Source organism: Neopsephotus bourkii, unplaced genomic scaffold (genome assembly GCF_033783945.1).
Source record: "Neopsephotus bourkii isolate Nb327-2 ecotype Australia unplaced genomic scaffold, CSIRO-AGI_Nbou_v1 NB_1730, whole genome shotgun sequence".
NCBI lineage: Eukaryota > Metazoa > Chordata > Aves > Psittaciformes > Psittacidae > Neopsephotus > Neopsephotus bourkii.
In genome coordinates, this window is record NW_026902204.1 from 46303 (window position 1) to 68150 (window position 21848).

A 21848-nucleotide genomic window follows, 5' to 3' on the forward strand; every position below is an offset into this window, starting at 1 on the left:
ATTACCCCCCATTGCCCCCAGTGCCCACATTGCCCCCATTACCCCCCATTGCCCCCCCAGTGCCCCCATTGTCCCCATTGCTCCCCACTGCCCAGTGCCCCCATTACCCCCATTACCCATAGCCCCCATTACCCCCATTACTCCCCATTGCCCCCCACTGGTCCCATTGCCCGGTGCCCCCCCCACCCTGTCTCTCCATGGCTCCCGCTGGCGCTGCCGGGGGGGGGCCCGGGGGGGGGTCACCCCTATTTTTAGCAGCCAATCAGGAGCCGCCTCCCGGGTCCTCCCCGCAACCGGACCCTGGGGCCCCCCCCCTCCCGCCCCCCGCGGCGCTGATTGGCTGCTCACCCAGCACATCAGCGCCCGCCGGGCTCGCTGATTGGTCGGGGGGCGCAGGAGGCGGGTCCGGGGTCGGGGGGGGGTCCGGAGGGGGTGCGGGGGGGGCCGGTTGTGGGGAGCCCCCTGCGGGCTGAGGGGGGGCTGCTGAGGGAATGGGGGGGTCAAAGGGTTATGGGGACCCCCCTATGGCACCGAGGCCACATTGGGGACCCCCCCATTGCTCCCAGAACCCCCCCTTAGGGACCCCTCATTCCCCCCCTTTAACCCCCCCCATTGCCCCCGGCTCCCCTTGAGGACCCCCCCCATGAACCCTCATCACCCCCCCATTGCCCCCAGCCCTCCCTTGGGGACCCCCCCCATGACCACCATGACCCCCATAGGCACCCCCATGCCCCCCCATGAGCTCCAATTGCCCTCACACCCCCTTAGGGACCCCCATGTCCGTCCCCCCCCAAACTTCCCCCATACCCGGCCTCATCGGGGGCTCCTCCATCTCGGGGCCCCCCCCCACCTCCGGCCGCCCCTCGGGGGGTGCGGGGGGGTCCCCGGGCCGCTTTAGGGGGGCTCTGACCCCTAAATTGGGGTCCAGCCCTCGGGAGGGGGGCCCTGAACCCAAGCGGGGGGGGCGGCCCCGGCGGGGGTCCCGGCGGCATCGGGGGCCCGGTTCGGTTTGTGGGGCGCTGCCCCCCCCCCCAAAGGCGATGTAGGAGAAGGTGAGCTCGCGGGGGGGGGTCCGAGGGGGGGTCCCCCCATCTTCATCCTCCTCTTCCTCCTCGGGGGGCTCCGGGGCCGCTGCAAGCTCGGGGGGGAACTCGGGCTCCTCGGGGCCACCTTTGGGGGGGGGGATGAGGAGTGGGGGGTCAAGGGGGGAGGGGGTTGGGGTTCCCCCCCCCTAAATCTGCACCCCCAAAGGGGGGGGTCGGCCCCGCTCACCCTCCGTGGAGTCCGGGGTGGTGGAGGCCGTGGACGGAGCCTCTTCTGGAGGGGGGGGGGGCACAAAGGGGTGGGGGGGCTGTAGGGAACCCCCGTGTCCCGGCACCCCCAAATTGGGTGGGTCCCCCATCCCCGGTACCCCCCATACCCGGTCCGTCCATCCCGGTACCCCCCATCCCCGGTCCCTCCATCCTGATACCCGAATCCTCGGTACCCCCCATCCCCGGTACCTGCATCCCTGGTACCCCCTATCCCCAGTCCCTCCATCCCGGTACCCCCCATCCCCGGTCCCTCCATCCCGGTACCCGTCATCCCCGGTACCCTCATCCCCGGTCCCTCCATCCCGATACCCGCATCTTCGGTACCCTCATCCCCGGTACCCCCCATTCCGATACCCACATCCCCGGTCCCTCCATCCCGATACCCGCATCCCCGGTACCCCCATCCCCTGTATCCCTCATCCCCTGTACCCCCCATCCCGGTACCCGCATCCTCGGTCCCTCCCTGTGCATCCTCCCCGGTTATCCCTGTCCTCGGACCCTCCCTGTCCCCCCCATTCCCGAACCAGTGCCCTGGTGTCCCCCCCCCCACTCCGGTCCCTCCCCATTCCCGGTTCCCCCATTCCCGGCCACTCCCGGTCCCCCCCCATCCCCGGTTCCCCATTCCCGGTGCTCACATCCCCGCTCCCTCCTCATTCCCCATCCCTATTCCCCCATCCCCGGTTCCCCATCCCCGGCTCCTCCCGGTTCATCCCTCCCGATCCCGATCCCGATCCCGATCCCGGTCCCCTCCATCCGCAGCCCCCCGGTTCCTACTGCAGTGGGCGAAGCCCAGGACCTGCCCCATGGCGCCGGTCCCTGCATGAGGCTCCCGGTTCCCCTCGGCCCCGTTATCCCCGGGCCGGCCCCGCCGCCCATCACCGCTCCGCCATGGCGGGGCCCGCGGCAACGGCGGCGGACAAAGGGCGGCGGCGCCGGGGGCGGGGCTAACAAAGGGCGGGGCTCGGGGCGGGACCGAAGGGAACCGGGAATCGGGATCCGGGATCGGGACCGGAAACCGGGACCGGGATTCGGGCACCGACACCGGGAACCAGCCCCGGGCCCAGGGCTCCGGTGGGGCGTGGCCTTGTGGAGGGGGCGTGGCCTCGGGTGGGGACCGTCCGGTCCTTCCCCCACCCCCCTCCGCCCCGGTCGCTGCTACCGGAAGGGCCCGGTCTGGCCCCAGCGTCGCCGCCGGCAGCATGAGGTGAGCAGCAGGGATGGGAGCACCGGGAATACCGGGAACCGGCTGGGGGGGCACTGGGAACACCGGGAATACCGGGAACGGGAAGCGGGGGGCACCGCGAATAACAGGAACTGGAACCGGGGGGCATCGGGAATACCGGGAATGGGAAGCGGGAGCACCGGGAACACCGGGAATACTGGGAATACCGGGAATACCGGGAACGGGAAGCGGGGAGCACTGGGAATAACAGGAACTGGAACCGGGGGGCATCGGGAATACCGGGAACGGGAAGCGGGAGGCACCGGGAACACCGGGAATACTGGGAATACCGGGAATACCGGGAACGGGAAGCGGGGAGCACTGGGAATAACAGGAGCTGGCACTGGGGGGTATCGGGAACACCGGGAATACTGGGAATACCGGGAACGGGAAGCAGGAGGCACGAGGCACCGGGAACACCGGGAATACCGGGAAGGGGAAGCGGGAGGCACTGGGAACACAGGGAATACCGGGAAGGGGAAGCGGGAGGCACTGGGAACACAGGGAATACCGGGAAGGGGAAGCGGGAGGCACCGGGAACACCGGGAATACCGGGAATACCGGGAATAGGCTTCCCGGGGGCACCGGGAATAGCGGGAACAGGAACCGGGGAGCACTGGGAATAACAGGAACTGACACCGGGGGGTATTGGGAACACCGGGAACACCGGGAACCGGCTGCGGGGCGGGGGGGTACTGTGAACACCGGGAATACCGGGGACTGGAACCGGGGAGCACTGGGAGTAGTGGAGGCACCGGCAAGCACCGAGCATCGGTACCGGGAGCCCCGGGAAGGGGCCCTGGGGGACACCGGGGGCACCGGGAGCCGGTCCCGGTCCGAAGCGGGACTCGGGGGGGGGGGGGGCACCGGGTCCGCTCCCCCCCCCCCGCTCCCGGATGTGGCAGCCCCGTGGAGAAGAGGAAGGAAAAGGGGGGGGGGGGCAGCATCCGGGGGTGCCCCAGTGCTGGTAACGGGGGGGGTCCCTATAATAGGGGTCCCCAGCACCCATGGGTGTCCCCAGCACCCATGGGTGCCCCCGGTCCTGTCCTATCCCCCCCCCGGCAGTGAGCGGGTGCTGTGCAGCGCCAGGGCGGCCGTGCTGCTCTATGATGAGCCCCATAAGCAGTGGGTGCCGGCGGGGGGGGGCCCCCAAGCCCTGAGCTGTGTCCAGCTCTTCCATCATCCCGGCACCCATGGATTCCGATTGGTGGGGCGCAAGATGCAGCCTGACCAGCAGGTGAGGCACCCATGGGTGCTGGGGGGTATGGGTACCTATGGGTGCTGGGGGGGTATGGGTGCCTATGGGTGCTGGGGGGGTATGGGTACATATGGGTGTTTGGGGGGTATGGGTACCTATGGGTGCTGGGGGGGTATGGGTGCCTATGGGTGTTTGGGGGGATGGGTGCCTATGGGTTTGGGGGGTATGGTGCCTATGGGTGTTTGGGGGGTATGGGTACCTATGGGTGCTGGGGGGGTATGGGTACCTATGGGTGCTTGGGGGGTATGGGTGCATATGGGTGTTTGGGGGGTATGGGTACCTATGGATGTTGGGGGGGTAAGGGCACCCATGGCTGCTGGGGGGTTATGGGTAACTATGGGTGCTTGGGGGATATGGGTGCATATGGGTGCTTGGGCGGGGTAAGGGCACCCATGGGTGCTTGGGGGGGGGATATGGGCACCCATGGGTGCTGGGGGGTCTCTGGGGTTCTCCATGGAGCACCCATAGGCTCTGGTCTCTCTGTTGGTACCCTTGGGCTCTGCTCTCCCTATGGGCACCCATGGGCTCTGTGTTCCCTATGGGGCCCCCCTAGGCTCCGCTCTCCCCACGCCCCCCTCTGGCGCTGCCGCCTCACGGGCGCCCCCTGGTGCCGCTGTCCCGCAGGTGGTGCTGAACCTGCCCCTGCCGCGGGGGCTGCGCTACTGCGCGGTGACGCCGCGGTTCCACCAATGGCGGGAGGGGCGGCGGCTCTGGGGGCTCAGCTTCGGGGCCCCCCGCGAGGCCGCCGCCTTCGCCGACTCCGTCCTCGGGGCGCTGCGGGCGCTGGGCGAGGGTGAGGAGGGGGGGTCGGGGACCCTGACCCCGCCGTGACCCCACCTTGACCCCCCATGACCCTGAGACCCCCCCGGTGACCCCACCTTGACCCCCTGGTGACCCTGAGATCCCCCATGACCCCACCTTCCCCCCCCATGACCCCACCTTTACCCCCACGTGACCCCACCTTGACCCCCCATGACCCTGAGACCCCCCCGTGACCCCCACCTTGACCCCCTGGTGACCCTGAGATCCCCCATGACCCCACCTTCACCCCCCCGACCCCACCCTGACCCCCTGGTGACCCCACCTTGACCCCCCAGTGACCTTGAGACCCCCCCATGACCCCACCTTGAGACCCCACCTTGACCCCCACCATGACCTTGAGACCCCCATGACCCTGAGACCCCCCCATGACCCCACTTTGACCCCCTCATGCCACTGAACCCCCTCAATAACCCTGACCCCCCCCCTCCATGACCCCACCTTGAACCCCCCCTCAGGCACCCCCGTTTCCTGGCCAGACCCCGACAGTGCAGAAGACCCCGACCCCCAGGAGAGGTGGGTGCCTCCCCCCCCTTCAATTTGTGGGGTGCCCCCCCCAATGGGTGCTGACCCCCCCCAACCCCCCTCAGGCAGCCACTGGAGGACCCCGAGCACCACGTGGCGGCCGCAGGTAGGTGATGGGAGGGGGGGGAACACCCCAAAACTGACCTGGGGTCACCCCATAACCCCCTCCAACTCCATAACCCTCCCCAGGCCCCCCCGCTGGAGCCCCCCCGCCGGCCCCCCCTGGTCCCCCCCCACCGCCGGGACCCCCCCCACCTCCTGCCCCTCCCCCAGCCGCAGGGATGCTGGGGCCCCCCCCGTTATCGGGGGCTGCGGGGGGTGGGGGGGGCTCCGGTTTCGCTGCTGCCATCGCGGGGGCCAAGCTCCGGAGGGTCAAGGTGAGGGCAATGAATGGGGGGGGGTGGGGTGTCAATGGGGTGGGGAGGGGGCTCGGTTTCACCCCCCCCCTTTGTCACAGCAGGAGGAAGCAGCGGGGACCCCCCCTGCAGCCCCCAAGGGTGACGGCGCCCGGGGGGGCACCGGGGGTGGGGGATTGATGGAGGAGATGAATGCGATGCTGGCCCGAAGGTGAAGGGGGGGGCAGGATGGGGAGGTGGGGGGGACCCCCTCAAATGGGGGCACCCTCAAATGGGGGTGGCCGCGCTGACCCCCTATTTGCCCACCCCCCCCAGGAGGAAAGCCACGCTGCAGGGGGACAAACCAGCGCCGAAGAGGGACGATGACGTCACCAACGTCAGTGCCTCCCCCCCCAAAACACCAATTCGGGGGTCTTTTTCCCCCCCCCAAAAATACCAATTTGGGGGGATTTTATCCCAAAATACCGATTTTGGGCCTCCCACCCCCCCCCAAAATAACGATCTAGGATCTTCGTCCATCCCCCCCCCCCTCGTGTCCCCCCCTCCGTGTCCCCCCCAACCCGGACCCTTCGCTCTTCTCCCCGCAGGGCGAGGCGGAGCCGGGCACTAGGACCCAGGGGCAGCCCGCGGGTGAGCGGCGGGGACTACAACTCCCAGCATGCCCTGCGGCGCACTCCTGTTGCTGGGCATGATGGGAAATGTAGTCCAGGGTGGGGGGCAGCGATTGAGGGGGCTTAGGGGAGTTTGGATGCGTTTGAGGGCGTTTAAACCGGTTTAGGGGGAGTTTGAGGGCGTTGAGGGGGGTTTTGTGGGGTTTGGAATGGGATTGTTTGGGTTGGGGGGGTATTTTTGTGGTCACCCCTCAGCCAGTGCCCTCTCAACACAGAACCCATGCGGAGGCCGTGGGAGAAGGGGAGCAACACGCTGCCCAGGTGGGTTTTGGGGGGCAGTTTGGGAGGCTCCAAGTAGGTTGGGGGGGTCCCCAACTTATTTCTTCTCCCCCCCCCCGCCCATAACCCAGGATGAAGTCGGCTGCTCCAGCTGCCCCCAGTGACCCCCCTGCTCCCAGTGAGGAGCCTGAACTGGAGCGAATCAAACAGGTACTGAGGGAGGGGGGCAATTGGGGAAGGGGGGGTCGGGGGTCCCCCTAAATTCATTCTCATCCTGTTGCCCCCCCTCTTTGCCCTAGGAGCTGCTGGAGGAGATGAGGAGGGAGCTGCAGAAGATGAAGGAGGAGATCATTGAAGGTGGGGGGCAATGGGGGGCTCATTGGGGGGAGTCCTTGGGGGGGCAATGGGAGGTTTCAATGGGGGGTAATGGGGAAGTCGGGAGGGGGCAATGGGGGTGCTTAGGGGGGCAATGGGGGGTTATTGCTGACCCCCCCCATGACACTGCCTTCCCCTCCCCAGTCTTTGTGATGGAGCTGAGGAAGCGGAGCCTGCCCTGACCCCCCCCACGACCCCAGATTTGGGGGTGCGGGGGGGTCCCTACACCTCCCTCCCCCCTTCGACCACCCTGGGCACCCCCCAGGCTGTGCCTTACCGCTTTGGGGGGGGCCCCAGCAGCCCCCCCTATCACTGTGCCCCCCACCCCCCTCCCCCAACACTTCAGGGATCTCCTTTTTAGGCCACTTTTGGGTTTTTCACCTTTTTTTGGGGGGGCTTATTTTGGGGTGACCCCCCCCGCAATAAACACGGTTTTGTACATGACCCCCCCCACCCCGTGTCCTCGCGTCACCTTTACCCCCCCCTCCACCTTCCCACTGGCTACTATAAGCCAACACCCCCGGGCACTGACCCCGCCCACAAAGCGCAAACCACGCCCCTCGGGGGGGACGCATGAGCACCAATCACAGTTTAATGGGCGTGGCCACGCGCGGCGGGCGCGGGGTTCGAACCCGAGGGGGCGTGGTTTGCCGCCGCGTGGGCGGGCGCGGGGTTGGATCCCGAGGGGGCGTGGTTTGTCGCCGCTTGGGCGGGCTTATCGCCCGTAGGGGCGGGGCTCTCCCCCTCGGGGGCGTGTCCAGCGGGGTGATTTCCCACCAAGGCCTCGACCTGGCGCTGGAGGCGGTCGAGGCGGTCGCGCAGGTCCCGCATGGCCGCCGCTTGCTCCTCCTCCCGACGCCGGGCGGCCCCGGCCTGCCTCGCGTACTCGAGGTAAAGGCAGAGCCCCCCGACGCCGAAAACGATGGCTTCGCCCAGGAGCTCGGCCCCCAGCTCCGCCGCCGCCTCCTCGTTCAGCGGCTTCACCGCCGCGCCGCGGAAGCCCATCAGCCGCATCTTGGCGCGCATCTCCACCCAGTGGTACACTGCCATGGGCGCCGCGTTAACACCCACCCCCCCGGCACTGATCACATTGGTACTGACCAGGCCCCAGTACATACCCAGTGACCCTCCTCCTAATCCCATTGACCTCCCTATACCCACTGCCCACTCCCATTCCCAATGACCCCCCCATTCCCAATGACCCCTCCCATTCCCAATGCACCCCATTCCCAGTGACCCCTCCACTCCCATTGCTACCCCATTCCCAATGACCCCCCACTCCCATTGCCCCCTCCCACTCCCATTGCCCCCCCATTCCCATTGCCCCCCCATTCCCAATGACCCCCACATTCCCATTAATCCTCCCATTCCCCCCTCCCATTCTCATCCCCTCCCCGCACTCCCAATGACCTCCCCATTCCCTGTGACCCCTCCCACTCCCAATGACCCCCCCATGACCTCCCACTCCCAATGACCCCTCCCACTCCCAATGACCCCTCCCACTCCCATTGCCCCCCCCATTCCCATTGACCCCTCCCACTCCCATTGACCCCCCCCTACTCCCATTGGCCCCTCCCACTCCCGTTTTCCCCCCCACCCCCAGCTCACGCTGCGCGGGGGGCAGGCAGATGCACGTGCGGAAGAAGGGGCTGGCGCGCGCCCCCGCCTTGATGCGCGCCGCCAGGGGCCGGCTCAGCTGGCGCGCGCCCAGCGTCAGCAGCTTCGCCAGCGGGAACGCGCCCGCCACCATCGCGCGCCGCCGGCGGGAGGCGGGAGGGGGGGGGCGCGCGGGGTGACGTCAGTGCGCGCGCGACGCGCGCCGGCAGGGAAGGAGGGAAGGACGCACGCACGGGGACGCGCCCCCTGCCGGCTAAGCCACGCCCCTCGACGCAAGACCACGCCCCCCACGGCTCCGTTGCTGGGAAACGGCTCAACCCTGCGGGACACGCCCCCAAGGCGCTGGCCACGCCCCCCCGCTCTCGCTGCCGCCTCCGTGTGAACTGCGGCGCCCATAGCGACAATTGGACACCCACAGTGATGTTGGGACCCCCATAGTGACAATGGGACCACATAGTGACAATGGGACCCCAACAGTGATGTTGGGACCCCCATAGTGACAATGGGACCCCCACAGTGATGTTGGCACCACCATAGTGACAATGGGACGACTTTAATTGGCACTGGGACCACCTAAATGATACTGGGACCACCTAAATGATACTGGGGCCCCCATAGTGACAATGGGACCCCCATAGTGACAATGGTGCTCCCATAGTGACAATGGGGTGCCCATAGTGACAGTGGGACCCCCATAGTGACAATGGGGTTCCCATAGTGAGAATGGTATCCTATAGTGACAATGGCACCCCCATAGTGACAATGGCACCCCCATAATGACAATGGCACCCCCATAGTGGCAATGGCACCCCCATAGTGACAATGGTACCCCCATAATGACAATGGCACCCCCATAGTGACAATGGCACCCCCATAGTGACAATGGGAACCCTATAGTGACAATGGCACCCCCATAGTGACAATGGGACCCCCATAGTGACAATGGCACCCCCATAGTGACAATAGCACCCCCATAGTGACAATGGGACCCCCATAGTGACAATGGGACCCTCCCTGCCCCCCCCGGGTCACGTTGCTCCATCAGAGCCCCCCCGTCCCCCCCCCCCTTCGTCCCCCGCCCATCCCAGGGCGGTGCCGCCGGTGCCGGTGCCCCGAGGGCTGCGGAGCCCAACGAGGAGCGGGTACCGGGGACCGGGGGGGGGGACAGGGACATGGGGGAACACAGGGGGGCATAAGGGGTGGGGGGGATACGAGATATGGGGGGGGATGAGGGATATGGGGGGGATGAGGGATATGGGGGGGTGAGGGATATGGGGGGATGAGGGATATGGGGGGGTGAGGGATATGGGGGGGTGAGGGATATGGGGGGATGAGGGTATGGGGGTGAGGGGTATGGGGGGGGGGATGGGGGGGGTATGGGGGATGAGGGGTATGGGGGGGTGAGGGATATGGGGGGTGAGGGATATGGGGGGGGTGAGGGATATGGGGGGGATGAGGGATATGGGGGGGCAGAGGGATATGGGGGGGTGAGGGTTATGGGGGGATGAGGGATATGGGGGGGATGAGGGATATGGGGGGGTGAGGGATATGGGGGGGGTGAGGGATATGGGGGGGTGAGGGATATGGGGGGAGGAGGGGTATGGGGGGTGAGGGGTATGGGGGGGATGAGGGGTATGGGGGGGTGAGGGATATGGGGGGTGAGGGATATGGGGGGATGAGGATATGGGGGGGTGGATGGGGGGATGGGATATGGGGGGGTGAGGGATATGGGGGATGAGGGATATGGGGGCGTGAGGGATATGGGGGGTGAGGCATATGGGGGGGATGAGGGATATGGGGGGTGATGGATATGGGGGGATGAGGGATATGGGGGGTGATGGATATGGGGGGGATGAGGGGTATGGGGGGGTGAGGGGTATGGGGGGGATGAGGGATATGGGGGGGATGAGGGGTATGGGGGGGACCAGATCATGGGGGGGGGGGCACGGGACACGTGGTGCTGCCCCCCCATCCCCATGGTGCTGACCCCTCCCAGGAGCTGTTGCCATGGGGCACTGGGGAGCGGCCCCCTCCCTGCTCCACCGGGTCCTGCGTGGGGCTGAGGTGAGAGCCGGGACCCCCAAAGGGGTGGCCCCATGGAGGTGGCCCCATGGAGGTGGCCCCATGGCTCCATCCCGATGCCTCCATCCCGATACCCCCATCCCCATGGCTCCATCCTGACCCCCCATCCCAACTCCTCCATCCCAACTCCTCCATCCCCATGGCTCCATCCCGATGCCTCCATCCTGATGCCTCCATCCCGACCCCCCCCATCCCAACCTCTCCATCCCCATACCCCCATCCCAACACCTCCATCCATACCCCTCCCATGCCCATCCCCCCCTCCATGGCCCCCCGCCCCCCCACCCCGATGCCTCTCCCGATGCCCCTCCCCATGGCTCCATCCCAATACCCCCATCCCGATGCCCCCATCCCGATGCCTCCATCCCGATCCCCCCATCCCCATGGCTCCATCCCAGTACCCCCATCCCGATGCCCCCATCCCGACCCCCCCATCCCGATGCCTCCATCCCGATCCCCCCATCCCCATGGCTCCATCCCAATACCCCCATCCCGATGCCCCCATCCCGACCCCCCCATCCCGATGCCCCCATCCCGACCCCCCCATCCCGATGCCTCCACCCCGGTACCCCCCAGGACCGCTCTGCCCGCGCCACCCTCGCCGCGTGGCTCCGGTACCGCCAGGCCTGTGAGCAGCGCCTGCGCCTCGACCCCCCGGCCCCCGGTGAGCCCCAGCAATGGTGGTTGGGGGGGGGGGGGAGGGGGTTCTGGTGCCCATGCCCCTCCCCCCCCCAACCCCCCTTCCTGACCCCCAACCCCCCCTTAGGGCCCGTCTGCAACCGCAGCTTCGACCTCTACGCGTGTTGGGGGGATGCGGCCCCCAACAGCACCGCCAGCGTCCCCTGCCCCCCCTACCTGCCCTGGCACCACCGAGGTACATGGGGGGCTATGGGGGGCTATGGGGGGCTATGGGGGTGATGGGTGGTGATGGGAGGTTATGGGGGGTGATGGGGGTCCCGTCTATGGGGCAGCCCCCTCGGGGTGACTCCGGGCACAGTGCAGGGGGGGTTCGTGTTCCGGCGCTGTGGGGCCGATGGGCGCTGGGTCAGCGACGGCACCGGGCGGCCGTGGCAGGACCATGGACAGTGCGAGGACCCCGTGCCAGGGCAGCCGCTGCAGGTATGGGGGTCTATGGGGGGTCTATGGGGGGTCTATGGGGAATATGGGTGGTCTATGGGGGGGTATGGGGGGTCTATGGGGGCTTATGGGGGTATGGGGCGTATGGGGGTATGGGGGGTATGGGGGTATGGGGGGCTATGGGGGCTATGGGAGGGTATGGGGGTATGAGGGGGTATGGGGGTTAGGGGGGATATGGGGGGTATAAGGGGCTAAGGGGGCTATGGGGAGTATGGGAGCTATGGAGGCAATGGGAGTATTGTGGGCTATGGGGGTATGGGGGATATGGGGGCTATGGAGGGCATGAGGAGGTATGGGGGGTATGGGAGCTATGGGGGGTATGGGGGCTATGGGGGCTCTGGGTGCTATGGGGGTGTGAGGGGCTATGGGGTGTATGAGGTGCTATGGGGGCTATGGGGGGTATAAGGTGCTATGGGGGCTATGGGGGCTATGGGGGGTATAAGGTGCTATGGGGGCTATGGGGGCTATGGGGTGCCGTTCTGGGCTGTGTCACGCTGCCGTGCCCCGTGCTGGGATGCACTGGGATGCGCTGGGATGAGGCAGCGTGGGCTGAGCAGGGGGGATGCTGGGATGCGCCGGAGCGTGCAGCTCCGCACCCCGTTGGTCCATGGCAAGCTGTGCTGTGCACTGAGCCGGGTCCCGGGCTCTGCGGGTGCCATCACCCTGTGTGTGCTCCTCCAGCCAATCCCGTGCTCCTGCATCCCATCCCTGTGCTCCTCCAGCCAATCCCGTGCTCCCGCATCCCACCCTGTGCTCCTGCATCCAACCCCGTGCTCCCGCATCCCACCCTGTGCTCCTCCATCCAACCCCGTGCTCCCGCATCCCACCCTATGCTCCTCCATCCGATCCCATTAACTTCCTGCTGGGTTCCTATGGGGCTGGATCGTGTCCCCTGGTCCCTGCCCCATGGCACCGGTGCCGTCCCACAGCGCCAGGCCTGGCTGCTGGAGCAGCTCCGGTTGCTTTACACCGTCGGGTACTCCCTGTCCCTCGTCGCCCTGGTCCTGGCGCTGATGCTGCTGCTGCTCTTTAGGTACCGAACTGCACCCATGGTGATGGGGACCCATGGTGAGGGGCACCCATGGTGAGGGGCACCCATCGTGATGGGGTACCCATAGTGATGGGGTACCCATAGTGATTGGCACCCATAGAGATGTGCATCCATAGTGACGAGGTACCCATACTGATGAGGTACCCATAGTGATGGGCACACATAATGATGGGTGAAATAGTGATGGGTACCCATAGTGATGGGGTACACACCATGATGGGGTCCTCACCGTGATGGGGGCAGCCATAGTGATGGGCACCCATAGTGATGGACACCCATAGTGATGTGATACCCATAGTGATGGACACCCACAGTGACAGACAACCATAGTGATGGGCACACATAACGATGGGTACCAATAGTGATGGGGACCCATGGTGAGGGGCACCCATGGTGATAGGGACACCCATAGTGATGGGGACCCATGGTGAGGGGCACCCATAGTGGTGGACACGCATGGTGATGGGGACACCCATGGTGATAGACACCCATAGTGATGGGATATCAGTACTGATGGACACCCATAGTGATGGGGACACCCATAGTGATGGGGACACCCATAGTGATGGGGACACCCATAGTGATGGACACCCACAATGACGGGCACACACAACAATGGGTACCAATCCCGATGCATACCCATAGTACTGAACACCCATAGCAACGTGACCCCCACTCTATGGGGCGACACCACCCATACCCCCCCCCCCCTTTCCCATGGGGGTACCCAGGCGCCTGCGCTGCACCCGCAACTTCATCCACGCCAACCTCTTTGCATCCTTCGTGCTCCGCGCCGGCTCCATCCTCACCCGGGATGCGCTCCTGCAGCGGCGCCTGAGGGCCGGGAGCGCGCATCCGCTGCAGGGGATGCGCTACGAGGTGCGCTGGGTACCAAAGATGGGGTGGGGGGGGGATGCTGGGATGCAGCTCGCTCCCCATTGCTCCCCATTGATCCCCATTGATCCCCACTGCGCCCCGGTGCAGGCGGTAGCCGGGTGCCGCCTGGCCCAAGCCATCACCCAGTACTGTGTGGGTGCCAACTATGGGTGGCTGCTGGCCGAGGGGCTCTTCCTGCACAAGCTCCTGGTGCTGGCGGCCTTCTCCGGGGAGCGCTGCCTGCCGGCGTTCCTGCTGCTCGGATGGGGTGAGCGCTGGTATCCCAGAGCCCAGAGCCTGTGGGTCCCATATAGCCCATAGCCAGTGCTGGCATCCCAGAGCCCATAGCCTGTGGGTCCCATATAGCCCATAGCCCATAGCCTGTGTGTACCTTATAGCCTGTAGGCCATAGCCCATAGCCTGTGTGTCCCATATACCCCATGGCCCATAGCCCATAGCCTGTGTGTCCCTTATAACCCATAGCCCATAGCCCATAGCCTGTGTGTCCCTTATAACCCATAGCCCATAGCCTGTGTGTCCCTTATAACCCATAGCCCATATCCCATATCCCATATCCTATACCCCATATCCCATACCCCAAATCCCATGTCCCACCTCCCATATCCCATACCCCATACCCCATATCCCATATCCCATACCCCATACCCCATAGCCCATATCCCATACCCCATATCCCATACCCCATATCCCACACCCCATATCCCATACGCCTTACCTCATATCCCATACCCCGTATCTCATATTCCATACTCCTTACCCCAAATCCCATACCCTACATCCCATATCCCACATCCCATATCCCATACCCCATATCCCATATTCCATACCCCATATCCCATATCCTATATCCCATATCCCACATCCCATACCCCATTATCCCATACCCCATATCTCATATTCTATACCCCATATCCCATATTCTACACCCCATATCCCATCCCCCATCCCCCATATCCCATACCTATACCCCATACCCCTATACCCCTATATCCCATACCCCATACCCCCATACCCCCACACCCCACATCCCCCATCCCCACCAGCTCCTCCCCTCCAGGTGCCCCCCTGCTCTTCGTGCTGCCATGGGTGGTGCTGCGGTACCTTTATGAGAACGAGGGGTGAGACCCCCCCAACCCCCCCCATACCCCCCATACCCCCCATATCCCCCCCATACCCCCCATTGACCCCATGGGGGCCCCAATGGGGGTGACTGGGCCCCATGGCAGCAGCTGCTGGGAGAGAAACGAGAAGGCGGCCGTGTGGTGGATCATCCGGTGCCCCATCCTGGCGGCTGTGGGGGTGCGGGGGGGGATATGGGGGGGAGATATAGGGGGGTACATGGGGGGGATATGGGGGGGAGATGGGGGGAGAGATGGGGGGATATGGGGGGAGGAGATGGGTGGATATGGGGGGGCCATGGGGGGGATATGGGGCGGATATGGGGGGGAGATCGGGATATGGGGTGGGATTTGGGGGGGGATATGGGGGGATGTGGGGGGATATGGGGGGGACATGGGGGGAACATGGGGGGGACAGATGGGGGGATTTGAGTGGGAACGTGGGAGGATATGGGGGGAACATGGGTGGGATATGGAGGGGATATGGGGGGAGAGATGGGGGGGATATGGGGGGAGAGATGGGGGGGATATGGGGGGATATGGGGGGCCATGGGGGGGGTCACGGCCGCTCTCTCCCTGGCCTCAGGTGAACTTCGTGGTCTTCATCCGCATCGTCCGCATCCTCGTGGCCAAGGTCCGGGCGCACCAAGTGTCACGTGGGGACACCAGGGTCAGGTGAGGACAGCGGGGTCACGTGGGGACACCAGGGTCAGGTGAGCACAGCGGGGTCACGTGAGGACAGCGGGGTCACGTGGGGACAGCGGGGTCACGTGGGGACACCAGGGTCAGGTGAGGACAGCGGGGTCACGTGGGGACACCAGGGTCAGGTGAGGAGAGCGGGGTCACGTGGGGACACCAGGGTCAGGTGAGGACAGCGGGGTCACGTGGGGACACCAGGGTCAGGTGAGGACAGCGGGGTCACGTGGGGACAGCACAGTCACGTGAGGACAGCGGGGTCACGTGGGGACACCACGGTCACGTGAGGACATTGGGGTCAGGTGAGGCCATTGGGGTCACATGAGGACAGTGGGGTCATGTGGGGACACCAGGGCTAGGTGAGGACAGCAGGGTCAAGTGGGGCCATTGGGGTCAGGTGGGGCCATTGGGGTCAGGTGAGGACACTGGGGTGAGGTGAGGACATGGCGGTCAGGTGGGGCCATTGGGTTCCCCATCCCCATCCATGTCCTCCTGGGGGGGGTCCCTGTCCCCGTCCGTGTCCCCCCCCCGTGTCCCCCCCAGGCTGGCCCGGTCCACGCTGACGCTGATCCCGCTGCTGGGGGTGCACGAGGTCGCCTTTGCCTTGGCTGGGGACGGGCCCGGGGGGGGGTCCCTGCGCCTGGTGCGGCTCTGCCTGCAAGTGCTGCTGTCCTCGTCCCAGGCACGGGGGACATCGGGGATATGGGATGGGGGTGTGGGATATGGGGTATGGGGTATGGGATGTGGGATATGGGATGTGGGATGTGGGATACGGGGATGGGATGGGGGTGTGGGAAGGGGTATGGATATGGATGGGATAGGGATGGGGGGTGTGGGGTATGGGGTGTGGGGTATGGGATATGTGATCTGGGATACGGGGTATGGGATGTGGGATAGGGGGATGGGGTATGGGATGGGGGGTGTGGGGTATGGGGTGTGATGTATATGGGATATGGGGTATGGGATGTGGGATACAGGGATCGGGTATGGGATATGGGGTATCAGATGTGGGATACGGGGATGGGGTATGGGGTATGGGATGTGGGAGATGGGATATGGGACATGGGGTATGGGGTATGTGATGTGGGATATGGGGTATGTGATATGGAGTAGGACACATGGATGGCCATGGGGGTTGCGATAGGGTGGTGGCTCTTGCAATGCCGGGTGTGCACGATATATCGCGATATACCCCTCCCCCTCAGGGCCTTGTTGTCAGCGTCCTCTACTGCTTCGTCAACAAGGAGGTGCGGCACTGGGGTGCTACCGGGGGGAAGGGGGGCCCGTGTCGTGTCCTGTCGTGGCGCTGCTCTTCCCCGTTCTAACGATGCCATTCCCTCTCCTAACGCTGCGTGGCGCTGCCGTTCCCCTTCGGACGCTGCCGTTCCCCCTTCGGACGCTGGGTGGCGCTGCCGATCCCCTTCGGCCGCTGCCGTTCCCCCTTCGGACGCTGCGTGGCGCTGCCGATCCCCTTCTGACGCTGCCATTCCCATTTCGGACGCTGGGTGGCGATGCCGATCCCCTTCGGACGCTGCCGTTCCCCCTTCGGACGCTGCGTGGCGCTGCTCTTCCCCGTTCTAACGGTGCCATTCCCTCTCCTAACGCTGCGTGGCGCTGCCGTTCCCCATTCGGGCGCTGCGTGGCGCTGCCGATCCCCTTCGGCCGCTGCCATTCCCCATTCGGACGCTGCGTGGCGCTGCCGTTCCCATTTCGGCCGCTGCCGTTCCCCGCCCGGACGCTGCCGTTCCCCCTTTGGACGCTGCGTGGCGCTGCCGGTCCCCTTCGGACGATGCCATTCCCCCTTCGGACGCTGGGTGGCGCTGCCGATCCCCTTCGGACGATGCCATTCCCCATTCGGACGCTGGGTGGCGCTGCCGATCCCCTTCTGACGCTGCCGTTCCCCCTTCGGACGCTGGGTGGCGCTGCCGATCCCCTTCGGCCGCTGCCGTTCCCCCTTCGGACGCTGCGTGGCGCTGCCGATCCCCTTCGGCCGCTGCCGTTCCCCGCCCGGACGCTGCGTGGCGCTGCCGATCCCCTTCGGCCGCTGCCGTTCCCCCTTCGGACGCTGGGTGGCGCTGCCGATCCCCTTCGGACGATGCCGTTCCCCGCCCGGACGCTGGGTGGCGCTGTGCTGCAGGTGCAGGCCGAGCTCCGCCGTTCGTGGCAGCGCTGCCGCCTCGCCGCCCCCTGCCCCCCCCGCCGCCCCCCACGGGCCCCCCCCCGCGGCTGCCGCCGTTACGTGGCCGTGGGGGGGGAGGGGCCGCCCCCACCCCGCGGGACCGGGGGTCACGAAGGGGCCGAGAGCGTCTGCTGAGGGGGGGGGGAGGGGGGGGCAGAGGGGATGGGGTGTCCCCATGCATGGGGGGGGTCTTGGGGGGGTCCCCGATGCCTTGGGCGTGGGGTTTGGGGGGTTTCCCATGCATTGGGAGGGGTTGGGGGGGTCCCCATGCATTGAGGGGGGTCTTGGGGGGTCCCCATGCATTGGGGGGGTCTTGGGGGGATCCCCGATGCCTGGGCGGGGGTTTGGGGGGGTTCCCATGTATTGGGAAGCATCTTGAGGGGGTCCCCATACATTGGGTGGTCTTAGGGGGGGTGTAGGGGGGGTCCCTGACACCTTTGTGTGCTGGGGGGGGTGGAGGTGGGGTCCTTGGGTGCTGGGGGGGAGGGGGGTCCCTGGGTGCTGGGGGGGAGGGGGGTTCCTGACACCTTTGGGTGCTGGGGGGGGTCTCGGGGGGGGTCCCAAGGTCTGAACTCTAAAAATACACGTGGTGGAGCTGAGAGTGGTGTGGAATGAATGGGGGGGGGGCAGTGGGATGCGTTGGGATGTGCTGGGATGCACTGGGATGTTGTGGGTTGCGTTGGGATGCATTGAGTTGCATTGGGATGCACTGGGATGCGTTGGGATGCACTGGGATGTGTTGGGATGCACTGCGATGCATTGGGTTGCATTGGGATGCACTGGGATGCGTTGGGATGTGCTGGGATGCACTGGGATGTTGTGGGGTGCGTTGGGATGAACTGGGATGCACTGGGATGCGTTGGGATGCTTCAGGACGCTTTCTCCTCACCGCGCATGCGCGGAGTCCCCGCCTCAACTCCCCCCCATCTGACTACAGCTCCCATCGTCCCCTTCGCGGCGGCGCAGGCGCTGTGCGCGGCCACTGTGCGCGTGCGCGGGAGGGGGTTGCACCCCGGAAGCGGCGCGGAGAAGGCGGAGCGGCCGCGCCCGGCACCTGCCCGGTGAGCGGGGGAGGGGCGGCTGCACCGGGCGGAGCCCGGGGCACGGGCCCGGGGGCGGGGGGGGGAGAGGGGGCGGGCCCGGCCGCGCCGCTCGGTTCCGGCCGCTGGGCCCGGGGACGGCGCTCGGGGAGCGGGGGGGGGGACGGGGGGTCCCTGCAGGCCCGGTCCCCGCCCCCTTCCCCCCCCGGGGTCACCGGAGCCCCCCCCTCCCCTCTCTTCTCCCGTTCCCCCCCCACGCTGCGGGCCCGGTGGCACCGGCCAGGCCCACGCGGGACCGGGGCGGGCGGGGACACGTGACCACGCCCCCTCAGCGGCGGCCACGCCTCCCTCAGCGGCGGTCACGCCCTCTAGCTCCGGCCGCGCCCCTTCGGCCCACCGCGCTGCCACCGTCCATATATGGGCATGGCCCGAACGCGGCTGTCTGATTGGGCGGCGCGGTCGTGACGGGGGCGTGGCAGCTGGAGAAGGGCGGGGCCTGGCGGCGGTCGCGCCGCGAGCGCTTTAACGGCAAGGTGCGGTGAGGGGGCGGGGCTTGGGGTGAGGGCGGGGCTTGGGAAAGGGGCGGGGAGTGAGTGGGGGGGTGTGCAAAGGAGGGGGGGCGTTGGGATCACCCCATGGGACCCACAGTTGGACTCACAGCCCCATAGTGGGTCCGTTCTGGTCCCACCAGACCCATATGGGATCCATTCTGGTCCCATCAGCCCCATAGTGGGTCTATACTTGTCCCACCACCCCCATAGTGGGTCCAAACTGGTCCCACCAGCCCCATACCAGCCTCATACTGGTCCCACCAGCCCCATAGTGGATCCATCCGGGTCCCAACAGCCCCATAGCGGGTCCATTCTGGTCCCACCAACCCCATATTGGGTCCATTCTGGTCCCACCAGCCCCATAGTGGCTCCATTCTGGTCCCACCAGCTCCATAGTGGGTCCATCCGGGTCCCAACACCCCCATAGTGGGTCCATTCTGGTCATGCCAGCCCCATAGTGGGTCCATTCTGGTCCCACCAGCCCCATAGTGGGTCCATACTGGTCCCACCAGCCCCATACCGGCCCCAGCATCCCCATACTGGGCCCATACTGGTCCTAGCATCCCCATACCAGCCTCATACTGCTCCCACCAGCCCCATAGCGGCCCCAGCATCCCCGCTAACAGCGCTCTCCTCCTGGCAGCGCCGGCGCCGTGGCGGCCGCCCCGGCAGTGCCATGCAGCCCTGATGGAGCCCAACGCCTTCCCGCAGCTGCAGCTCTGGTGCCCGCGGCCCTTCGGCACCTACAGCCAGAACAAGCCATGCGCCGGCCCCGGCAATGCCAAGAAACCCTTCAGCCCCTCCTGCCGCCACACCGAGAACACGCCGCCCCCCGACACCGGCACTGGAACTGGCACTGGCACCGGCACCGGCACCGCCCCGCCTGCCCCCGCGGCACCGCCGGCACCGCCAACACCGGCATCAGAGGAGGGCCGGGTGCTGCTGGACACGTGGTACGTCATCAAACCCGGTAACACCAAGGAGAAGGTGGCTTTCTTCGTGGCGCACCAATGCGGTGCCGGCGCCCGCGCCAGCACCATGAAGGTGAAGGGCAACTGGGGCAGCGGCAGCTCCAAAGCCAAGCGGCGCCGGCGCTGCCACGAGCCCGGCAAGGCCAAGGCGAGCGCGGCGAGCACCGGCGAGGAGGCGGCTGAGGCGGCCGAGCTGGTGTCGGTGGCGGAGATGGTGGCGCTGGTGGAGCAGCGCGCGGCGCTGGCGCTGCAGAGCTTCCCCCCGGTGTTGCTGGAGGCGCCGGGCGGCGACGCCAAAACCCCGAGCGCCACCGACTGCAGCCGCGTGGCCGAAGCCGTCGCCCACTTCGAGTCGCGGCACCGCGACGGCAACACCAGAGCCAACGGCTTGTGCCGGGCTGGCGCTGAATGCACTGCGGCGGCACCGGCGGCGCCCGGTGAGGTCCGCATCGCTTTCCGCATCGCCAGCGGCCGCGAGCCCCGCGCCGGCCCCGCCGCCGGCACCGACCCCGGTGGTGCTGCCCGGCCCGGGTGCGTGTTTGTGAGCGGCACCGGCGCCGCCGGCCGCGCCAAGGACAAGATCACGTGCGACTTGTACCGGTTGATCAGCCCCTCGCGGGATGTGCTCCCCACCAACGTGGAGCTGCTCCTTGCCGCCGCCGGGCCCAAGGGGGATGGCGGTGACGGCGATGCCGGTGCGGGCGATGGCGCGGTGGCGGCGGCGCCGTCGGCCAAAGCGGACGCAGGCGAGGGTTCGGCGGAGGCGGCGCCGGGGCGGGATTGCGCCGCCGGTTTCCATGTGGACGTGGTGGTGACCGGCGTCGTGGACCAGTGCGTGTTCTACGGCAAGGACAGCGCCAAGCAGGTGACGGAGGAGACGGTGCGGTTACCGGCGGCGCCTAAGGACGAACCAACCCCTCCACCACCACCGCCACCGGGGCAGCTTTTCCTCTTCCCTATCGCCGACGAAGCCGCAACGGCGCCGACGGCATCACCGGACGCGGATGCGGTGTCGTCGGATCCATCGCTGTGCCGCTTGTACCGCCACGTGTCCCACGACTTCCTGGAGATCCGCTTCAAGATCCAGCGCCTGCTGGAGCCGCGGCAGTACATGCTGCTGCTGCCGGAGCACGTCATGGTGAAGATCTTCAGCTACCTGCCCACCCAGGCGCTGGCCGCCCTCAAGTGCTCCTGCCACTACTTCAAGTCCCTCATCGAGACCTTCGGCGTCCGCGCCACCGACTCGCGTTGGACGCGGGACCCGCTCTACCGCGACGACCCCTGCAAGCAGTGCCGCAAGCGCTACGAGAAGGGGGACGTGTCGCTGTGCCGCTGGCACCCCAAGCCCTACCACCACGACCTGCCCTACGGCCGCTCCTATTGGATGTGCTGCCGCCGGCCCGACAAAGAGGCGCCGGGGTGCCGTGTGGGGCTGCACGATAACCATTGGGTGCATCCGGCGCCGCGGCGTGAGGATGGGAGGTGAAATGGGGGGGTAATGGGGGGCAATGGGGGGGGGGGTTGGGGTGATGGAGGAGGAGGAAAAGAAAATGAAAACCCAAAAAGAGCGATTTTGGAGTGGAAATGGGGTCGGGGGGGTCGGGGTGTGGTGCTGGCGCCATGGGGATGACCCCATGGAGGATGCTGGCCCCATGGCAATGACCTTATTGAGGATGCTGGCCCCATGGCAATGATCCTACAGAAGGTGCTGGAAGCATGGAGGCTGCTGGCCCCATGGTGATGACCCCATG

The 21848-nt window shown here is 66.8% G+C and overlaps 5 protein-coding genes across 5 annotated transcripts; 3 read left to right on the forward strand and 2 right to left on the reverse strand.

Moving 5' to 3' along the window:
- Positions 1 to 754: 754 nt before the first annotated feature.
- On the reverse strand, positions 755 to 2514 carry LOC133224858 (uncharacterized). The gene is made up of 3 exons (XM_061376684.1): positions 2088 to 2514; positions 1273 to 1317; positions 755 to 1170 (listed from the first exon to the last, which is right to left on the reverse strand). Exons 1-3 carry the CDS (start codon positions 2512 to 2514, stop codon positions 755 to 757), a joined length of 888 nt encoding a protein of 295 aa, XP_061232668.1.
- VASP (vasodilator stimulated phosphoprotein) lies at positions 2383 to 7074 on the forward strand. The gene is made up of 13 exons (XM_061376676.1): positions 2383 to 2517; positions 3601 to 3772; positions 4418 to 4586; positions 5071 to 5128; positions 5203 to 5243; positions 5327 to 5553; positions 5601 to 5704; positions 5809 to 5869; positions 6081 to 6123; positions 6380 to 6425; positions 6515 to 6593; positions 6683 to 6740; positions 6903 to 7074. The coding sequence occupies exons 1-13, from the start codon at positions 2513 to 2515 to the stop codon at positions 6938 to 6940; spliced, it is 1101 nt and encodes a 366-aa protein (XP_061232660.1). The 5' UTR covers positions 2383 to 2512; the 3' UTR covers positions 6941 to 7074.
- A 275-nt stretch (positions 7075 to 7349) lies between these two features.
- On the reverse strand, positions 7350 to 8519 carry OPA3 (outer mitochondrial membrane lipid metabolism regulator OPA3). Its single transcript, XM_061376686.1, has 2 exons — positions 8367 to 8519; positions 7350 to 7801 (listed from the first exon to the last, which is right to left on the reverse strand). The coding sequence occupies exons 1-2, from the start codon at positions 8506 to 8508 to the stop codon at positions 7350 to 7352; spliced, it is 594 nt and encodes a 197-aa protein (XP_061232670.1). The 5' UTR covers positions 8509 to 8519.
- Positions 8520 to 10374: 1855 nt separating this feature from the next.
- GIPR (gastric inhibitory polypeptide receptor) lies at positions 10375 to 17670 on the forward strand. The gene is made up of 13 exons (XM_061376687.1): positions 10375 to 10439; positions 11034 to 11121; positions 11224 to 11331; positions 11455 to 11576; positions 12524 to 12627; positions 13377 to 13524; positions 13630 to 13789; positions 14600 to 14660; positions 14772 to 14841; positions 15247 to 15335; positions 15900 to 16038; positions 16562 to 16603; positions 17494 to 17670. The coding sequence occupies exons 1-13, from the start codon at positions 10383 to 10385 to the stop codon at positions 17668 to 17670; spliced, it is 1365 nt and encodes a 454-aa protein (XP_061232671.1). The 5' UTR covers positions 10375 to 10382.
- Positions 17671 to 18329: 659 nt separating this feature from the next.
- FBXO46 (F-box protein 46) lies at positions 18330 to 21583 on the forward strand. Its single transcript, XM_061376688.1, has 3 exons — positions 18330 to 18359; positions 18473 to 18596; positions 19770 to 21583. The coding sequence occupies exons 1-3, from the start codon at positions 18330 to 18332 to the stop codon at positions 21581 to 21583; spliced, it is 1968 nt and encodes a 655-aa protein (XP_061232672.1).
- Positions 21584 to 21848: the final 265 nt, after the last annotated feature.

Excerpts from the sequence above, each read along its gene's own strand:
- OPA3 (XM_061376686.1), bottom strand. The coding sequence starts at position 8,508 with ATGGTGGCGGGCGCGTTCCCGCTGGCGAAGCTGCTGACGCTGGGCGCG. Across the intron at positions 7,802-8,366 it reads CTGCCTGCCCCCCGCGCAGC|TGTACCACTGGGTGGAGATG; the intron begins GTGAGCTGGGGG and ends CGCCCATGGCAG.
- LOC133224858 (XM_061376684.1), bottom strand. The coding sequence starts at position 2,514 with ATGCTGCCGGCGGCGACGCTGGGGCCAGACCGGGCCCTTCCGGTAGCA. Across the intron at positions 1,318-2,087 it reads CCTGGGCTTCGCCCACTGCA|AAGAGGCTCCGTCCACGGCC; the intron begins GTAGGAACCGGG and ends CCCCCCCTCCAG. Across the intron at positions 1,171-1,272 it reads CACCCCGGACTCCACGGAGG|GTGGCCCCGAGGAGCCCGAG; the intron begins GTGAGCGGGGCC and ends CCCCCCCCAAAG.
- GIPR (XM_061376687.1), top strand. The coding sequence starts at position 10,383 with ATGGGGCACTGGGGAGCGGCCCCCTCCCTGCTCCACCGGGTCCTGCGT. Across the intron at positions 14,661-14,771 it reads TACCTTTATGAGAACGAGGG|CTGCTGGGAGAGAAACGAGA; the intron begins GTGAGACCCCCC and ends CCATGGCAGCAG. Across the intron at positions 15,336-15,899 it reads CGTGGGGACACCAGGGTCAG|GCTGGCCCGGTCCACGCTGA; the intron begins GTGAGGACAGCG and ends TGTCCCCCCCAG.
- VASP (XM_061376676.1), top strand. Across the intron at positions 5,129-5,202 it reads GACCCCGACCCCCAGGAGAG|GCAGCCACTGGAGGACCCCG; the intron begins GTGGGTGCCTCC and ends AACCCCCCTCAG. Across the intron at positions 5,244-5,326 it reads GCACCACGTGGCGGCCGCAG|GCCCCCCCGCTGGAGCCCCC; the intron begins GTAGGTGATGGG and ends AACCCTCCCCAG.
- FBXO46 (XM_061376688.1), top strand. The coding sequence starts at position 18,330 with ATGTGCTGGGATGCACTGGGATGTTGTGGG. Across the intron at positions 18,360-18,472 it reads ATGCACTGGGATGTTGTGGG|CTCCCATCGTCCCCTTCGCG; the intron begins GTGCGTTGGGAT and ends ATCTGACTACAG. Across the intron at positions 18,597-19,769 it reads CCGCGCCCGGCACCTGCCCG|CGCCGGCGCCGTGGCGGCCG; the intron begins GTGAGCGGGGGA and ends TCCTCCTGGCAG.